Below are 19272 nucleotides of genomic sequence, written 5' to 3' on the forward strand. Positions count from 1 at the left end.
TTTTGAACGTTTTGCATGAAAGTTTAGTTGATTTAGGTGATATCCTTCCTCTGAAGATTTAGACAGGTGTCAGGGAGGGAAGTCTGTACACATGCTGGGCCACTGGGTGGGGGTAGGTGTGTGTTTGTGTTTGCGTGTGTGTGGGGGGGGGTCTGGGTTTAATGGGGACTGCTTTGTGTCAGTCACACAAAAGAGGAACACTTTCAGACGACTCTGCCGTAGCAGCAGCTGGGGATGCTGGGTAATATCTGAACACTATGCTGGGATGTTCCTGGATAAAGGAGCGGGTCTTCTGCCTCTCTAACCTTACCCTGGTCAACAAGGCATGAACAGCCTGGCATATAGCGCCCTCTATCGTGAATACGCTGCAACATCACTACGTTTGAATAATTGTTTAAAAGTAACATTTTAGAGTAACTGGTTTCGGCAGGCTGTGGTCTACTGGCATAAAACGTCATTTATCTGAGCATTATTGAAGTAGAAAGAATTCCTTAATGTCCTACTTTATATGCTATTTTATGTTATTGAAATTTATGTTATTGAAATTATTTCAATATTGTCACTGACATTCAATATTTGTAATGGCATTCATGATACTTCTAAAACTATTATACAATTCATATGCACATCAACTACATGCCAATCTGTGTTAGTATACTGTATCAGTCCAACTGGTGAAGCATTGTTTTCTTTCCCTGGACACCAAACTGCCCCCAGCTGCTGACATGGTGAGGAATACGAGACAACTCTCCCTCAGAGATAAGGGCTGTCGCCAGGGCGACACATCTACCACCTTGTTACCATACAGACAAAAGTCACGGGCCCTGTATGTAAACCCAGCCCTCCAGTCACGGGCCCTGTATGTAAACCCAGCCCTCCAGTCACGGGCCCTGTATGTAAACCCAGCCCTCCAGTCACGGGCCCTGTATGTAAACCCAGCCCTCCAGTGAGGTGCTTAGTCCTGGTCAGACGTGATGGCACTGTAACAGGTGACACTCATCTCCCACCCGTCCCCGTACACACCAATACAGGAAAGGAACATCCGAACATTTAGACGAAAGACAAACAAGATTTTCCTTTTCAGAAGATAAAATGAAGTTATTTAATCATTTGGCAGGTCAGCCCACACACAGCAACAGGCTCAATTCACATGGCCACACAAACACACAGACTTCCATTACACACAGATAGGCACATTCATGACGGGCACCAGAGGCAGCCTCGGCACCCAGCATCCTCTCCTCCTCCTCCCACCTCGCAGCCCAGCTGACAGCAGGACTTTAACATAGCAACGCAGGAGGGTGGCAATTCAAACGAAACCATTTCCTACACAGGACTGAACATGAAAAATGGAGGTATTCTCTTGCAATTTATTAATAGAAAAAGAAAAAAAAATACAAACAAAACACAAAACGGAAAAAAGGCTAACACTCCCTTTTTTACGCCATAAATAACATCCCAGGGTGCCTCTGGTGTCCCAGGGTGCCTCTGGTGTCCGAGGGGGAACGGCCTGCGGAAGGAACCTCGGGTGGAGCGTGTTTACGACCACAGCACTGCAGTGAACGGTACAGGAGTCTCGCTACGACGGGTCTGACAGCTAACAGAGTAATGCAGAAAGGACTACGTTTACTAAATCCTTAACATGGGATAGCTTACATAGGACGTACAGTAACAAAGAAAAAATATGAGTGTCACAAGCACACAAAATGGTCTTGAATCATCTTTAGTCCTTTAGTGCTTGTCTGCCCCCCCCCCCCCCCCCCCACACACACACACACAGTAAGAAGAGACAGGAGCAGGGTTGCAGCGCGGTTTAATGCTATGAACGAAGGGAAGAAAAAAATGGCACACACGGTACATTTCCAACACGCACGCGCGCACACACACACACACAATCCAGAACCCAAAAGAAGGTACACTTGAACCAAGACCAATCAACCGCAATAAATAAATATCATCTATTAAAAGGCTTCATGGCTCAACACTGAGGTGGACACGGAGGTCCACAGGTCACCTCTGCTCCACCTCACGTCCTATATTTCCATAACTATGTACACCTCAAACAAGCCCGGTCTGGGCCTTGCAATTAATGCTACATAACGTTCACACCAGTCTGTCCTATGGGCTGAAAAGCAGCAGTTGATAGTGTCCGTTTCCCCCCCATGGTGCTTCCTCGTCATCCCTGTAATTCAGAACAGCTCATCCTCGTTGAGTTCTAAGGAGCTCCGTTTGTCCCTTCTGAGCTCCTGTCCTCCCTCGCCCCTCCAGCCTCCACGTGCTGCGGGCTTCACAGCTGGCCTGAGATCAGTTTGGTTGGGAGGGGGGGCAAGGATGTCGCTATGGAGACGGGGAGGTGATGTTGCCATGGAGACTGGGTGGTGAGAGGGAGACAAAACGAGGAGGATGGAATCGGGGATGGAGAACACAGCTTACTCCTCCCCCCCCCCTCTTTCCTCCTCCGGGGGGCGTGTCTCTCTGCTGACCTCCTTCACCAAGAGCACACGGGGGAGTAGGAGCTCCAGGGCTCGGCGCCCCAGCGGGGCGGAGCTGAACCAGAGGGGGCGGTCCGGGCTGAAGGGCTCCTCTGGTAGAACGTAGAACAAATCAGAACTGGACCTCAGAGACTCCGGGCTGGGGGAAGAGAGTTGGCTGATTTATTTGAAAATCCACCAGTCTAAATGTATCACATACATTTTTGTAATTAACAATAGGAATATATCTATTTTCCCAGCAATTTAACACAGTTAACACATTAACCAAATAAATGTTAACTTGGTAATAGTGTGTCCAGCTAGCCATTTTCTTATTTAACCTTTATTTAATCATGTGAGCCAATTGAGAACATATTTTCATTTGCAACGGCAACCTGGCCAATGTGTGTCCTCATATTCCATCAGTCAACAGCTTGTCTCAGGATGTGAACAGCAATGAGATATAATCATTGGACATTGATGAAGAAGAGAACACGGAGAGAGAGGATGGCTAGATAGCGGGAGGGATAGAGATATGTGCGGTGGTGTCCAGGGAGGGATGACTGACCACTTGGAGCGGTAGAGCTCATATAGCTGACACTCTTCCTTCCTGAGGGGACAGTGGGCGGGGCTTCCCGAGGCGTCGTCCGGGTCGTTCTCTGGGGCTCCGCCCTCGTCTCCTCTCTTCCTCTTCTTGGACGCTGCTTGTACTGGAAACAGGAAGATCAAAGCATGAGCACCCCCTATGGGGGAGACCGGTACTGCAGGGGTGAGTTTGTGTGAGGCTTATCACACTCATGTATGGTATGTGTGTGTGTGTGTGTGTGTGTGTGTGTGTGTGTGTGTGTGTGTGTGTGTGTGTGTGTACTCACGGCTCTGCTCCCGGGCTCTGGAGGGAGTCCGGATGCAGACCGAGGTCTGCTGTGTGGTGGGGTCGGTGTGGTCTGGGGCGTACAGGCTGCTGAAGGACAGCCGCAGGTGCTCCTCAGGGGTGTGCAGGCCCAGGTACTTGGTGTTGAGGTAGACCAGGGAGCGCAGCAGGGCTGGGGGGCTGTGCTCCCCCAACACCTTGCAGCTCCACAAGCTCTGCTCCTCCACACGGCTCCAGCGGGAGCCTGAACACACACACAAAGCTTGAGTCCAACAAGTAGACCATTCTCCAAATCAGAACCCCCAGTACCACAACTGTTCAATTCGAATAATCTTTTATTCATTGAGATGTTATTGTTGCACTGTCATTTAGCTATTTCTGTTGTTGCACCTAGTAGCTGAGATTTAGTACTGCACCATACAAACTGATCATTAACATTATTTTGGTGGCTAGACTCAATAACGCACTTCTGACCCTTGATTTTTATCTGTACTTTCACACAATTTGTATGTCGCTTTCGATAAAAGCATCTGCTGAATGAATAAAAGGTCAAATGTAATGTAAAACATAACCAGCAGCTAATCAGTAACATTGACAGAGAACCTGCAATATTTGCAGGTCACACAGTCTCAAGTATGTAAATAAAAACTGCTTGATGTTTCACAAGTTCAGACTGAGGGAGTAATAGAGACGGATGTCCCTCTAAAACGTCTGGTGAATTCATAGGGATTAAACCATTTACCATCAGGCAGTATACTGGGCTTCCAGGCCTTCAGGACCTTGTTGAGCTCCTCTCCAAAGCTCTGGTAGCCGGGGTCACTGAACAGGTCATCCTTCCTCCCGCGGTTCTGAAGGTGCTACACACACACACACACACACACACACAACTCCGCTTAGATCTCACATGTATAACATTACTAAGATATTAGCTGTGTGGCCAAGTGTCCTCATACTTCAATAGTCAACACTGTTTTTCAGGATGTGAACAGCAATAAGGTATAATCATTGGACACGTTAAAGCACAGAGAAAAAAAAAAAAACGTTCACCTTTACTGTATCATCGGAAGTCACATGATCATGGAATTTGCCCTTTTTGAAAATGTACAGACTCAAACTAGTTTTTTTAAGGGGGTGGGGGGGCTGGCTAAATAGCAGATATGAGAGGAGCTAGGAGTCATGAGAGGAGATATGAGAGGAGAGGAGTCATGAGATGACGTGAGGACTGACCTGCTGGAGACCGAGGCAGAGGTAGAGGAGGCTGTCGGGGGCGTAGCACTCTCCGTTGGGGCGGCGCACCTCGCTGACGAAGCGGGCCAGGGCCTGGTTGAGCTCCGGGACGCTCAGGGAGAATAGACTGGACCGGGCCAGCGCTCCTGGAGGTGGAGGAATGAAGAGGTAAACAGACATGGAGAGGCGGCCATTACACCTGCAGCCTGACATTCCCATGGAGGGTATGAACTCCCTGAAGCCCAGTCATACCCCTCCTCCCCCCTTCTCCGCAGACTCACGTTTGGGGTTGTCCTTCCCGTTGCCGTTGGCAGATGGTTCCTTGGAGGCCAGCGCCCAACGCATCCAGGCATTGAGGCCGTAGCGCGCCTTCAGGGGCAGCGAGCAGCACGATGCCGGCGAGCCGCCTGGAGGGAGCGGGGACCGCGTCGACGCCTCGGCCTCGACCGCACGCCTCTTCAGTCCCTGAAACCAAAACCCATGTACAGTGAGATCAGGCCCAAAAGTTTTAGTGAGCTCCACAGAGGCAAGTCATAGCTCTGGGTACATTTGAATATCTGTAGTAGTGTAATATGTAGTTCCGGCCCCGAGTGAGAACCCTAGCCAGACCACTGGGCGTGAGGGATGTTTGGATGGAGTTTACATTGTTTGCCGTATTATATGGACATTTAGGAAACTATGACTGAGTATCAGGATGTGAACTGCCGGGTCTGGGCCGGAGTCAGCGTGTCGCACCCGTGTCCGAGGGCGGGGTCCGGGGGTCTCCTTTTCAGCTGGAACACTGGGACCCTTCTCCTCCTTCACGCCGTCCTGCACGGCCTGCTGTCCCGACGCTGTGGGGACAGAGACAGGAACGCTTAGACCAGACTGAACAGAACCTACCAGAGCCGAGCCAGGTTAGACCAGGCTGTGTGGAGTGAGGGATGGTCGGTCCTAGTGGATCAAAGTAGATACTACTCTAGTTGAAGTCTAGTTTTAAGCTTCATTTCTGGTACATTCCGAACCAGCAGTGTGTGTATGAATACCCTTCCCCTTCCATTGCTGGCAGCAGGCCAGAAATAACCCAGCAGGAATGCTTATGTACTACTGTACTGTTCTACAGACATCTGGTGATGACCAGGCCCAAACGTAATACGCGGGCGCAGAATTCCGACGAAAACCCGCACATTTTCAAGTAGAACGAATTGGTCTGAGGCAAAATGTAAATAAACTTTTCAACTCATATTACGTCTATATTATTAAAATGTTAGCCAAAAATGCGAAGAATTGAAAAGGAAGCACTTATCGACCAAAATGACAGCAAGAGACAGGGCCAGGGAGTTTCCAGGTGATCTTTATGAGGATGGATCAATACTTTTTGCAAAGTCTGTCAACATTCAATCGACCATATTCGGCGTCAAACTGTTGTGGAACATCTTCAGTCGCTCCGACAGGAACAGGAAAGCTAGCGGAATTCCGCAGATTTCTGCAGATTTTCAGTCTGAATAACCGCAGAAAATGTGAAAAAAAATCTGCGTATTACGTTTGGGTCTGGTGATGACCAACCTCTTCACTATACCACACCAGGGTTCAGCTTCAGGAGCAGCTGTGTCTAGAGGGGGTCGGCCAGGCAGCCAGAGGGGTCCTCACCTAGAGGGAAGTCCTTCTCCAGGTCCAGGTCCGGTTCATACTTCTCCTCCTCCTGCTGCTGCTCCTCCTGTTCCTCCTCCTCCTGCTCCTCCTCCTCCTCCTGCTCACAGCTGCTGCTGTTGGAGCCTTCTTTCTTTCCTTCTTCTCCTCCTCCTCCTTTCTCATTCTTCACCTTCACACACTTGACATCTGCAACACACCCAGTAACAGACTGATATTACAGTCTGAAATAGTCACCCAGTAACAGACCGCTGTTAGCAGTCTGAAATAGTCACCCAGTAACAAACAATTACAGCAGCACCTTGAGAGCATGGAGGGACAACGGGAAGCTGAGGAGAACCACTTCCTGTAGCTGGCTTCTGGTCTTCTGCTATCACATGGGCCATGGCGAGGAGGTCTGCCTCGCAGGGGTCAGAGGGCACCTCGTCCTTCAGCTCTGAGATGGTCTGGATAATCTGCTCCACACCAGCCAGCGTGGTGGGCAGGAAGATAGGCACAGGCACCTGGGCAGAGGAGGGAGAGAGGGCATGAGAGACTGGCACAGTGCTCAGGAGGAGGGAGAGGGGGCATGAGAGACTGGCACAGTGCTCAGGAGGAGGGAGAGGGGGCATGAGAGACTGGCACAGTGCTCAGGAGGAGGGAGAGGGGGCATGAGAGACTGGCACAGTGCTCAGGAGGAGGGAGAGGGGGCATGAGAGACTGGCACAGTGCTCAGGAGGAGGGAGAGGGCATGAGACTGGCACAGTGCTCAGGAGGAGGGAGAGGGCATGAGAGACTGGCACGGTGCAAACTGGATCTAGAAGGCAGACGTTAAGTGACTCCCCAGAACGTAGAGGTTGGCTGTTGCAAGGCGCCGCATACCGGAACAGGGAGCGTGACAGGCGTGGGGGTGAGCTGGGCGTAGAGGTTCATGGGAACGGGGATGAAGACAGGCACAGGGATGGGCACCGGAATGTACTCCCTCTTAACGCCATCGTCTGCATCTGGAGAGACACAACAGAGTACAGCACAGACAGCATGAGGAACGATTCTCCGGTTTAACATAACTTAGATTGGTTTTAAAATGGTCTCAAAGGCCTATGATAAATGTGTGCCTTTACCATAGGCCTTTGAGATTATCATCATTGTTTTGTTAGGTCCGTCCTAATACCAGATGTGACTGGTTCCCCCACCAACCCCCCTACCTGTCTGCAGGTGTTTACTCTGCATGTGAGGCTTGCAGTAGGTGGCCTTGGTGAGGGTGAGAGGCTTGCAGAGGACAGCCTTGTTCTTCACATCCTTCAGCATGCCCCCGCCCGCCGCGTACGACACCGGAGCCTGGTTCAGCATCTAGCAGCACGACATAGGGAACAGGTCAGAGGGAGGAGTCCTGGCCTGGGTTCTACAACCTCAGGTGTACTGATTTCAGGGTTCCAATAAGTGCCAATCCAAGTCCAGTACTGCAAGTCATGTAGCCGTTTTAAAACGTGTAAGATGTGTATTGAAAGAGAAGGAAATACTGAATAGAAAGAAACATTTCTTTTCATTTCAACGTTTTTATTCATGTCAAAAGTGATGTAACAAAATATCCTGCTATTCTACAATAAATGAAATCAGGTTTTAAAACTCACCGCCAGTTTGGTTCCTTGTGTTTGAATGCCGATCTCTGTCAAAAGAAAACATCAAATTCCATCAGTGAACTATTCATTGGCTATAGACCATAACCTTCTGACACACACACACACCCAGGCTGGTGTTTTCCGGGCCCTTCTGGGTTACCAGGATGGGCTGGTTCTGCTGGCAGTAGAACCTCAGGAGACAGTGCTGGTCACAGAAGTGCTTCATCTCCGCCCGCCACTGGACTGCCTCCGTCAGGTTCCCCTGCACCTTGCAGCAGTCGCAGCGCGCCGCCTAGTGGACACACGGGGAAATACGGCCTCTCACACCTGTACCACAGCACCTTGTCTGCTGGACGAACAAAACCTGCTAACTTCTTTAGCGAGCTGGCTGACTAGTTTGCCAGCTCTTGTCGACATTTTGATTTGTCTATTGAAATTCCAGGTCTAATTTGTGTAGATAAACCTATAATTGATCATGAATTTATAGTCTCAACAACATCAGAAGTTTAGTCAAGTCAGGATTGAATCCTTCAGCAGCAGCATGTAGGTGTGAAGGGAGCGGGAGCGGACCTTGTGGTACCAGTCATGGAACTTCTTGGCACACGCCTCACTGCAGAAGTCCCTGGTGACCCCCCCCAGCTGGCGTGTGATGCCCCTCTTACACAGCTGGCTGCAGTGGTTACAGGACACACACTTCAGGCCCAGACGCTTGGTGAACTCCTGCTTGAACAGCAGCTTGCAGCCTGGGTAGGGAAGGAGGACACACCACTACCGTTAGGAATCTAACACGACAAGGTTCAGCAACGTGGCACTGACCAGCCTGCAATAAAAAAAAGGGGCAACTGAACTGATGTCCAGGATGATGAAAGTACACCATCTAGTGGCAGCAAAGAACATGTCACGAATGAAAGTGGACCAATCCATCTGTGTGTGTGATGTAGATTTGGGGGTGATGGTAGAATCACACCCCCACGCCACCCTTCTCACCCTCACCCTCCAGCCCACCCCTTCAACCCCCCTCCCTCACCCCCCTCTCCCTCCCTCACCCACCCTCGCTGCAGAAGGGTCTTTTGACCCCGGAGAACTGGACCGTTTCGTGCAGGGTCTTCTCCTCCTGGCAGTGGTGGCAGAAGGTGACAATGCAGTGCAGCTTCTTGTAGTCCTCACAGCACACCTTGCTGCAGAACTGGTACACCTTGTCCTGCACACCGCAACACATCATCACGCAGCCATTACAACAGCGCACGCACACACACACAAACAGTTAACTAGCAGAGGAGGGATTATGCTTAGGGTAAAATTGTCAGTGGATTTACCTCCCACTCCAGGGTCTCTGGCTTCAGGCTGAAGGACCCACGACAGTAGTTACACTTGAGCTGGATGCTGTTGGTGGTCGAGAGGAGGGCCTGTCCGTTAGTGGCCGTCTGAATGGTTGCGTTCTGAGAGAGAGCGAGAGAGAGCGAGAGAGAGAAAGGTAGCAAGAGAGGTCAGGAGAAAGTCAAGTTCTGATCTCTAGGCCCTGATTCTAGAATGGTCTTGGTTCTAACAAGGTCCTGGTTTGAGCCTGTACCTGGAACTTGGTGACACATTGAGAGCTGCAGAAGCTGAGGACGTTCCCCTCCGGCAGCGTGGCCTGGTACTGGGGCAACGAGCTCCTCTTACAGAAGTGACACGTGGGCTCCGAGTCTGTACATGATGGGGGCCCAGACACAACGTCAGAAACACACCATGCATCAGAAACGCTCCAAACATTAAAAACACCCCAAACAGACACGCCTAACATTAACTTCTCTCTCTCTCCCACACACATACAGCAGTACCCAACGCAGAGTTGTACACACAAAGTAAATACCATTTCCACTGAGGTGGGTGCTGAGTGGGACCCCAGCCGCAGACTCACTGAGGATGGTGGTGACGGGGGCCACCTTGGACTTGTTCATGCAGGCAGAGGAGCAGTAGGTCTCCATGGAGCCACTGGGGCCGAGGCCCTGGGTCACCTCCCCGGTCTTGATTATGGTCTTGCAGCTGCTACAGCTGGCCAGCTTACCGTGAGCCTGCTCACACACAGGGGCATGCACTGAGATGGAGGAGAGTGTGCAGTGGTAGAAAAACACTTAAGTCTCTTTGGTCACCATCACAACAGAACCAAAAATCTTAAAGGCCCGTGTCTGGCCAGGTAGCTCTGCTACAGCTAGTCTGGTCTACATCACTGATGCTCTGGTTACCGATGGGCATTCTCTTGTTGCTTTGTATCATCGAACAACTAGTCTGATGATTAACCATTTGCACAAGGAGAAAGCAAAGGACCCATAACAGCCAATCTCATGTCACCTTATTTGCTAGCAGTGTTGGCGCCGTTGTGATGCCACCTGTTTGCTATACGGGCCAATGTGGCTGCAGATGAAAATGTTACCCAGCCACAGCTTTTTTGAGAAGCCAATTCAATTACTAAATGATGATTTTAATGTGGATATGTTTCCTCTTTATGTAGGCTAATCTTTAGTCTTTGCAAAAAAGTAGGCTAACCATATAACCCCTACCTGCATTTTCGCTTGAGGGTTATTGTTAGACTTGGGTAATCTACATTAATATTACGTTATTGAAATTAACGCCCATCCCTGGCTCTGGAGTATCACTGTACATCTACTAGAACTGTGGCATTGCCCTGGTTACCTGCTTGAAGTCCTTGACACAGTTCTGGCAGCAGAAGCGCTTGTTCTGTCCGTCGACCAGCAGGAAGTGGTTTGCGGAAGCGCGGCTGGGCAGGTAGTCGCCACACTGCTCGCAGCAGTTCATGATGAGCCCGTTGGCCATGCGGTAGCGGTTGAAGCAGGAGTCGCTGCAGATCTTGTGCGTGACGTTCTTGAAGCTCACCTCATGACGGATCTGTGTTTGGAAGGACAAACACAGGTGTGTGTAAGGGGGGGGGGGGGTCATATTATAGCATATATATTATGCTCAGGATAGAAAGCAGGAAACATAGACAAATGTAGATATTGGGTGAGATGTAGCTGGTGTTGAGTTGGCATCCTTATAAATGATCCATTGTGCTATAGAAAAACAACCCTGTCTGGTGCAAACTGTTCTCCATTCAGTAACCATGGACACCAGCCTGAAGGCTTGGATGAGAAACCAGGCCTTGGGCAGCCATACTGGAAAGAGGAGAGGAGAAGACAAAGAGACAGAGAGATAGAGGAAGAAAGAGAAATACTGCGTATCAGACTGACCTCAGTAAGCTTGCCACAGACGGTGCACTTTGTTTTGATGGCAGACTTGGGTGGGTTCTGCTTGTTCTCATAGGCCCCCAGGCAACCGGTACTGCAGAACTCCTGGAAGGACTCACTGGAGTCCACCTGGGCCACGATGGTGCCCTTCATGGTGGTGATGTCTCTGGAACACAAACATGGGAGAAAAAAATAAATAAAAATAATGTATGTACCACATCTGTATCCCATTGGTCATTTAGACATCCATCATCACCATCTTACTTCTTGCACATGGTGCAGCTCTTCTTGGGGGCGGGCTTGTGTGAGAAGGCAGAGAGGCAGGTGGTGGAGCAGAACAGGTGGGTGGAGCCTTTGCGCTGGTAGGCCGTCTGGCCTTTCCTCAGAGGCTTCTTGCAGTTGGCGCAGGTTACCTTGACGACGCGGGGCTGTGAGCCTGAGGGGGCGGGGCCGGGAGGCTTGGGCAGCGAGGCGGCCGGGGAGGCGGAGTCCACACCCGTCTGTTTCTGGTTCCGTGGAAACGTGGCGGACTGGGAGATCCAGGAATCTGTGGAGAGGAGAACATGCATACCGTAACTAGCTTGTACTGGTCAGATTACCTTGTATAGAGGAGGTCAGGCTAACTAGCACAGGCGGGATTCAGGCAAACTAGCACAGTGGAGATCAGGCTAACTAGCACTGGAGAGGTCAGGCTAACTAGCACAGTGGAGATCAGGCTAACTAGCACTGGAGAGGTCAGGCTAACTAGCACAGTGGAGATCAGGCTAACTAGCACTGGAGAGGTCAGGCTAACTAGCACAGGGGAGATCAGGCTAACTAGCACAGGGGAGGTCAGGACACCTAGCACAGGGGAGGTCACGCAAAATAGCACTGGGGAAGTCAGGCCAACTAGTACAGAGGAAAATCAGGCTAACTAGCAGAGGAAAGATTAGGCTAACGAGCACAAGGGAGGTCAGGCTACTGACACTATAGACAAGCACAAATAGAAAGTGTGGGAGTAAAGGAGGGAGTGTGTGTGAATGCATGTATAGGCAAGTGTGTATAGTGCCAGGCCTCTGAAGTGTTTGTGTGTATGTACTCTCACATTCTCACTGTGAATGTATTACCAGGGCTCTGGTGTGACCCTGTGGGTGTCTGTATAGCACCAGGCCTCTGACGTGCCCTCGTGTGTGTGTGTGTGTGTGTGTGTGTGTGTGTGTAGTACCAGGTCTCTGGTGCGTTCCAGTCTCTCCGTTCTGTACGGGCTGGTTGGCAGTGCCAGCGCGGCCGGGGTTGAAGGAGGCAGGACTGCGTGCCCCGGCTCCCTCGGTGCTCAGGCTGAAGGTGCTGCTTATCTGCAGGCCGTTCTCCAGCCCTTCTCCCCCGGCCTGTAGCGACGTCACGCTGGTGATCCTCAGGTTCATGTCCCCCTCTGCCTCGGGGGCTGGCGCCGTGGTTACGCTTCCCTCGGCGGGGGTGGGCCCCAGCGTGGTGACGCTGGCGATCTTGATCTCAGAGTCTGGCTCTGTGCTGCTGAGGAGGCCTGCAGTACCTCCCTCCGCCAGGCCTGCCGGGGTGGGCTCTACTGAGGCGGACGAGTCTCTGTGCCCAGGGTCCTCCTCGTCATCAATAACAATGGGCTCTGTGGGGGCCTTGGGGGCTGCATTAGAGGGGTTGGGTGAAGCCGCTGTCGCTGTGGTGGTTTCCATGGCATCTGTTCTCGTGGAAGCGGGCTGAGTGGAGTCTGCGATTACAAGGACGGGGGCATCAGATGGCGTGGGCGTGGCCACGGGAGAGGCAGGGGCCTCCTCCACCAGCACAACGTCGTCATCGTTGTCCGACACGGCCCGGGGGATTTCCCCTGTTGCTGTGGCAACCGTTTCCTGGGCTCCATCGAGGGGTGTGGTCTGCTCTGAGGAGGGAGTGGCTTCCATGGGCTCCTCCTCCAGAGAGGGCCTGGGCTCCGACTCCCCATCCATCTCTTACGCTACCACCTGTTGCGCACAAAACACACGTTGGTGAGGAGGGTCTAGGTTTGGCTGTCAGCCAACAGCAGCCTCCACTCTCCTCCTCGACTTCACTCTTCCAGTGCCCTCTCAAACGCTGCCTTGTTTCCGGGTGACACTCTAGACATGGCTTTTACCAGCTCAGAGGCCACACCTGATGAGCACACGCTGCCTATAGGAGAGAGCCAGGCACCGTAGGCATAGGTGTACTAGAGGTCTGCAGTACCACTGACTAACCTGTGGGTGTGCTGTGTCCAACCCACTTCTCTTTGCTACTTCCTACTCTGGATGTTCTCGTTTACCTTTGTTCCTCAATGCAGCACCTTTAACCCTTTTCCTCATACACCTATCCTCTTTCCCTCACACCTATCCTTTTCTCCTCACACCAATCCTCTCTTCCACCCACACACTATTCTCTCTTCTCACACACACACACCCATCTTTCTCTTCTCGCCACACATGATCTTTTCTCCTCACACATCCATCCTCGCTTTTCCGCACAAACAATCCTTTCTTTTCACACACACAACCACCTACCTATCTCTTCTCCTCACACGCCTATCCTCTCTCTTTCTCCTCACACACTATCCTGTTTCCTCCTCACACATCCATCCTTTCTTCTCACCCCCACACCTATATCCTCTCCTTACACACCTATCCCCTCTCTTCTCTGTCTTTGTCTCTCTCCCACTCCTCCCCCTATATTAACTACAGCAGCTCAGTTGCTCCTGGCAGCACTGCTACTGTGGTTGCCGTAGCTATGTAGCGCACACACACACACACACACACACACACACAACCATGGGGACTTGTTCTCAGAGGGTAGACAGATATCAAGCTATGTCCAGACTCCAGAGCACAAAGACAGAGAACATGCTGTCAAATGTAAGCAGATATGAATTCTGGGATGGTCAGAACGGCTCTAGCTGGAAAACGCCCACTGATGATCAGCGTCCCTCCTGAAGATACACCGTCATACACCAGACACCTGCAGCATGTATACTAGACACATTCCACATACACCAGACACCTGCAGCATGTATACTAGACACATTCCACATACACCAGACACCTGCAGCATGTATACTAGACACATTCCACATACACCAGACACCTGCAGCATGTATACTAGACACATTCCACATACACCAGACACCTGCAGCATGTATACTAGACACATTCCACATACACCAGACACCTGCAGCATGTATACTAGACACATTCCACATACACCAGACACCTGCAGCATGTATACTAGACACATTCCACATACACCAGACACCTGCAGCATGTATACTAGACACATTCCACATACACCTGCAGCATGTATACTAGACACATTCCACATACACCTGCAGCATGTATACTAGACACATTCCACATACACCAGACATCTGCAGCATGTATACTAGACACATTCCACATACACCTGCAGCATGTATACTAGACACATTCCACATACACCAGACACCTGCAGCATGTATACTAGACACATTCCACATACACCAAACATCTGCAGCATACTAGACACATTCCACATACACCTGCAGCATGTATACTAGACACATTCCACATACACCAGACACCTGCAGCATGTATACTAGACACATTCCACATACACCAGACACCTGCAGCATGTATACTAGACAGCTTCAGCCTATTATACACACACCTGCAGCGCATCTAGAAACCTTCAGCATTAACACATATCCTAGATGCAACATGCACTGTTATTCTCAAGATAACAACAAATACTGTTATTCACAATGTACAGTAAGTCTCTGTGCCTGTCACTGAAGTGTGTAACAGCACGTCTATGGGAGTGCAGCTGAATGGAAACTCTGTTGTCCGCATTCAGAGGAAACAAAAAAAATCTCAAAACCCTGGGAGCCATCTTGGCTAAAACCAGGAGCAGTGTCTCAGCATCATCGGAGCCATCTTGGCTCAAACCAGTAGCAGTAGCTCTCAGCATCATGGGAGCCATCTTGGCTAAAACCAGTCCATAGCTTAGCATCATGGGAGGCTTATTGACTCAAACCAGGACAGTCTCTTGGAATTTTTGGAGCTATACAGTAGGCCCCATACTTTTTCCACAATTCTTTGACAGGTGACATGGCTCAGTACAAATAGTGTGCCAGAGCTAACTGAGGACACCAGGGAACTACCACTGCTGTGACTCAATTTACCCCTACATTGATTAATTCACTCATAGCATAGATGACAAATGCTAAATTGTCTCATTAACCTATGGGGAACAGTAGAGTATGCTACTGTTCACAGTATATTTTACAAACCATAACCAATAACATCCTGTAATCAACACATGATTTTGTATAGGCCTAGGCAACTAAAAAGGAAAAGGAAATCTATAAAATGTCATCATATTGCTTAATAAAGGCAAGAAACTGTCTGCGGTTCGATTATCTTGAGAACCGGGCACTGTATGAAGTTGCATATCATGCAGTGTCGCGTGTGAAGTAGTTCACATTCGCAAAAAATAAATAAGCCTTAACACGGTTGCCACCATGTTGAGCTGCACTAGGTGATGGAGCCATGGACCTCACAAGAAATAAATGGGCACTGCATTAGCATTGGCCGCCAACGGGCAAGGCAGTAGTGGTTTAAAGCTGCAATATGTAACATTATAAAATACATTCTATGAGAAACGGAGTCCCCAATTCTTGTCTGAAATCCATGGTTTCCTCCAGCTCAAATTTGATTGACAGTCGGTTTCACAAAATGTACCAAGGCAGAAGGCAAGCCTAGCAGAAACAGATTGGCTGGAACATAACTGGTCGGAAAGTAGAGGGCCGCTTAAAATTTTGAAATTGACATTCCACTGGCACTGAGTAGTCGGAATTGCTAGACAAGTCTCTGAGGGCTTAGCTTACACGTTTATAGAGGACAAACTTATTTTTTTAACGCTTACCTACTGTACCTTTAAAGGCTGGCTATAGTTTTTGGTTAGGATTAGCAATGGAACCCAACCAGAATCCCTATCCACACAATACATCATACAGGTCCATAACACATTATTGCCACCATAAACCAAGTCCAAGTTCAAACTGGGCTAAGCAGACTCACTGATGCACCAAGGAAAAAATAGCCTTCAGACTGCAATGCAGCCCCATGAAGCAGACTGCATTCACGTGGACGAGGGATGGGGGCTCCAACTAAAGGGCTTGGATGTTGCAACCTTCCTCCAAGCACCGCCTGTACTATCACAGGTGACGCCCCGCAATGAGAGATTCGATCTGAACACCGCTGGACCACACCGCCAATATGCAGCCTACTCTTAACATCACACGCCGCCGTCTGAGTCTGTACGGTGTCCAAATTCTGATATATTGGTGAAAGTAGCCGAAATGGGCAACAGCCACCACGCAATAATGTTGGGTCATTTGGGGGGAGGGAGTGACGGTCTTAATTACATCATACCTGACCACATATCCCGTGCGCATGTCATCCTACCCGCGGTAGATAAAGCGTTAAAAACTGTAGACTGGTATTCTCCACCGTATCGCCATCCGGTAATGTTATGTAATGCTTAGGAAACTGTTTGTACTATGCGCAATGAAGCATCTTCTGACCAACCAGCTGATGTAAAATATTGCTCATTATAGCCGCCACACTGCGAATTGAAAAACCCTCCTCTATTTAAAGCCCTGTGACTAGTTTATTCGATCCAACAGCTGATCGCCGCATTATAAGCACTGGCTGTGGAAACATGAAAAAGCCTACCACATTTGGCCCTGGTAACTATCCCCAGACCGTGCCCTTGACTACACACACGGGTAGGACCTCTGTTTCAACGAGGACCAAAGCTCCACACTGTCAAGGCAACCGGATAACCTCGTTTGTCACCCGCCCTTGTCGAAGCACTTTTATTCACACAACTCGAACATAATTAAACTCGCAAAGACAAAACTTTAAATTGATAAGGACCAATGACAAATTATGGTTACCTGGTCAGCCCTTACAAATGAAGGAAGGGGGTAGATGGGGGGTCAGACAGCCAACTTGAGAAACACAAATGTGCAGTTCAGAGTGTTCCGTTCCCACCCCTGGCCTTCCTCGCGCACACAGACAGTGGATTAGCGGCGAATCAAGAGGAGAGCCAGCGACTGCGCCATTGCATTGTTAATACAGAAAATTGATCTAAAGTTATTTGTATACCTTCGTTGTAAAAGACGATTATAAAACCCATAGTCACGTCATAAAATGAGGTAGCTAGCTAACTGTTAGCTTAATTGTAAACAGTCTGCGTTGTGTGTTGGCTAGTTCCTCCCAATCCTGTGAGAAATGGCTGTTATTAGGTTTACACAAACCAATAAATACAAAACAGCCTGAAAATCCGAACAAATATATCATTGTTGTGATACCTGTGTAACGTTAACGTTTAATTGGAAAGTTACCCCAGAGAGACCACCCTGGGCAATCAGAGAAAATGCACGTGGCAACCCGAGGGGGCGCTACACGTTACACATCAAACCAACTGCCCCGGTTGTGTGTTGTTATGAGAGGAAACAGATCGTAAACATCCTCTGAAATCAGCAAAAGCCCACTGTAGAATGGTTAACTCATCCGGGGTGCTACCATAACATTTTCAAATCGGATTCCGATTTGCCCCCCTTACGTCAGAAAGAAGCACTGCCTCACGTCCGCCATTAGAGAGCGAACTAAACAATACGTGGGAGCAGTGGCAATACTACCCTGCCACGGCGGAGAGGGGGAGAAAATCTCAGAAGGGGTACAAATTAACTGTTAATTCGTTACAAAATGAGACTTTCAAACGTCCCACAAGCCTCAAGGTAGTCCTTAGACAGGAATCTGAATCCCTGGATAGTTGTTGAAAGTTTGAAGAATAAACCGTAAAAATTGGAATAAAATGTGTCTGAAATTCTTACCGGAGTAAAGGCTTGAAACGATATAGCGCCACTTTTGTGCCTTGCCTTCACACTAATCCGGTGAACGCATGCGCCTGAACGTCAACGTTCTTGTCGGCGCGTGGGAGGATACTGCCAACGGGATCCTTTTCGTTTTCCTTCGTCGCGCAAGCGCACATTGTTCAATCAAGAGCGGTGCGGTTAACAACTAAATTGACCCCAAATATATTATCTCCGTAACCAATAACTTATTTGTTTCCCCGTGTTACCATTAAGCATTTCTAATAACTAAATCCACAATGACTGGGCATTTTACTTCGGCAGCTACGGCTGTTTGTTGAACCGTAATTTGTGGTCGCATGAACCACATTGTTGAGATCCAATCAGCATTCAGCTTTTCTACGTTGAAGGAGGTTAGGTTACGTTCAGGCTTCAACACAAACATCTATGGTGGTTGGACCACAACATTGTTCAGTGAAAGAAGAAAACGGTATTCCATGTGAAGATTAATCCGTAATATGGTCATGATACATTATATAAACGTTTGCGCATCCCATGTTGTAGCCTATGTTTTATTTATGAAACGATATAAATTCTCGAACACAAGGCTCCAAACAGTTATTGTACGACCACAGTGGGCAACGTTTATTATTTTTAGATATTTACCTGTTTGAGCAACTCTCAGAGGACAAGGCAAGGTGGAACTACATAATGTTGAGAGAGCGAGAGAACGGACAGTAGCCTAGTAAAAGTAAAATACACATTCAACTAGAGGGCGGCTTAATATGGCGGATCAGGTGCGCTATCATCAGATACATGTGATTTTGACTGAAGCAATGGGCTTTTATGTTTTATCAGACACCAACCAGCTGCTGTTCAGTCTACATTTGAAAACTTACCGAATTATGACGAAGCATATGGGTGTTACTTGCAAATGAAGTTGACGAATTCTACGACGAAATCAATCATAGCTCTGTCTGTCCTTGTTTTGAGTGTTGATTCGAATCCGCCTGCTTTGACCTAATTTTGCCCCTTTATAATAATCTCTTAAATGCAAAACTGGCCCTAGACTGCGAGGCATGTCCATCCACAGCCTGAAGTTTGACTCCGCCAAGCGGTGAAATAACACATTACAAATAACTGTGGAATTGGTAGAGGATGCGTGCAGGGCATATATATATGTACACATATATGTCACTGCATGGCTGATCACAATCTTCATGAGGTTCAGTTTGCAATACTATACACAGGGCTGTATCACTTAAGGTGAATTATCAGATCAAATCTGGTTGATTTAATACAGTGCAATAAAAAAGGAACACCAGGCAATGTCCAACAGGTGCAGGCATTTAATTGTTTTCATGTCTTACCGGTATGGTTA

General features: G+C 49.1%; 1 protein-coding gene across 6 annotated transcripts; it reads right to left on the reverse strand.

The window, feature by feature from the left end:
• Positions 1-1796: 1796 nt before the first annotated feature.
• Positions 1797-18921, reverse strand: zmym2 (zinc finger, MYM-type 2). 6 transcript variants are annotated; one of them, XM_062457573.1, is made up of 23 exons: positions 18791-18921; positions 12225-12993; positions 11285-11567; positions 11024-11186; positions 10470-10682; positions 9649-9850; positions 9367-9482; positions 9113-9235; positions 8847-8997; positions 8367-8539; positions 7923-8088; positions 7809-7843; positions 7383-7527; positions 7060-7181; positions 6500-6701; positions 6199-6387; positions 5305-5402; positions 4851-5034; positions 4570-4715; positions 4085-4199; positions 3344-3586; positions 3040-3181; positions 1797-2631 (listed from the first exon to the last, which is right to left on the reverse strand). In XM_062457573.1, the coding sequence occupies exons 2-23, from the start codon at positions 12976-12978 to the stop codon at positions 2430-2432; spliced, it is 4167 nt and encodes a 1388-aa protein (XP_062313557.1). In that variant the 5' UTR covers positions 12979-12993; positions 18791-18921; the 3' UTR covers positions 1797-2429. The 6 variants fall into 6 exon arrangements, with proteins under 6 accessions (XP_062313557.1, XP_062313560.1, XP_062313561.1 ...); XM_062457576.1 differs by lacking the exon at positions 18791-18921 and adding an exon at positions 18558-18679; XM_062457577.1 differs by lacking the exon at positions 18791-18921 and adding an exon at positions 17913-18219 and having other exon boundaries at positions 9697-9850.
• Between the last annotated feature and the right edge of the window lie 351 nt (positions 18922-19272).

The sequence above is a fragment of the Osmerus eperlanus genome, chromosome 3, assembly GCF_963692335.1.
Source record: "Osmerus eperlanus chromosome 3, fOsmEpe2.1, whole genome shotgun sequence".
Taxonomy (NCBI): domain Eukaryota; kingdom Metazoa; phylum Chordata; class Actinopteri; order Osmeriformes; family Osmeridae; genus Osmerus; species Osmerus eperlanus.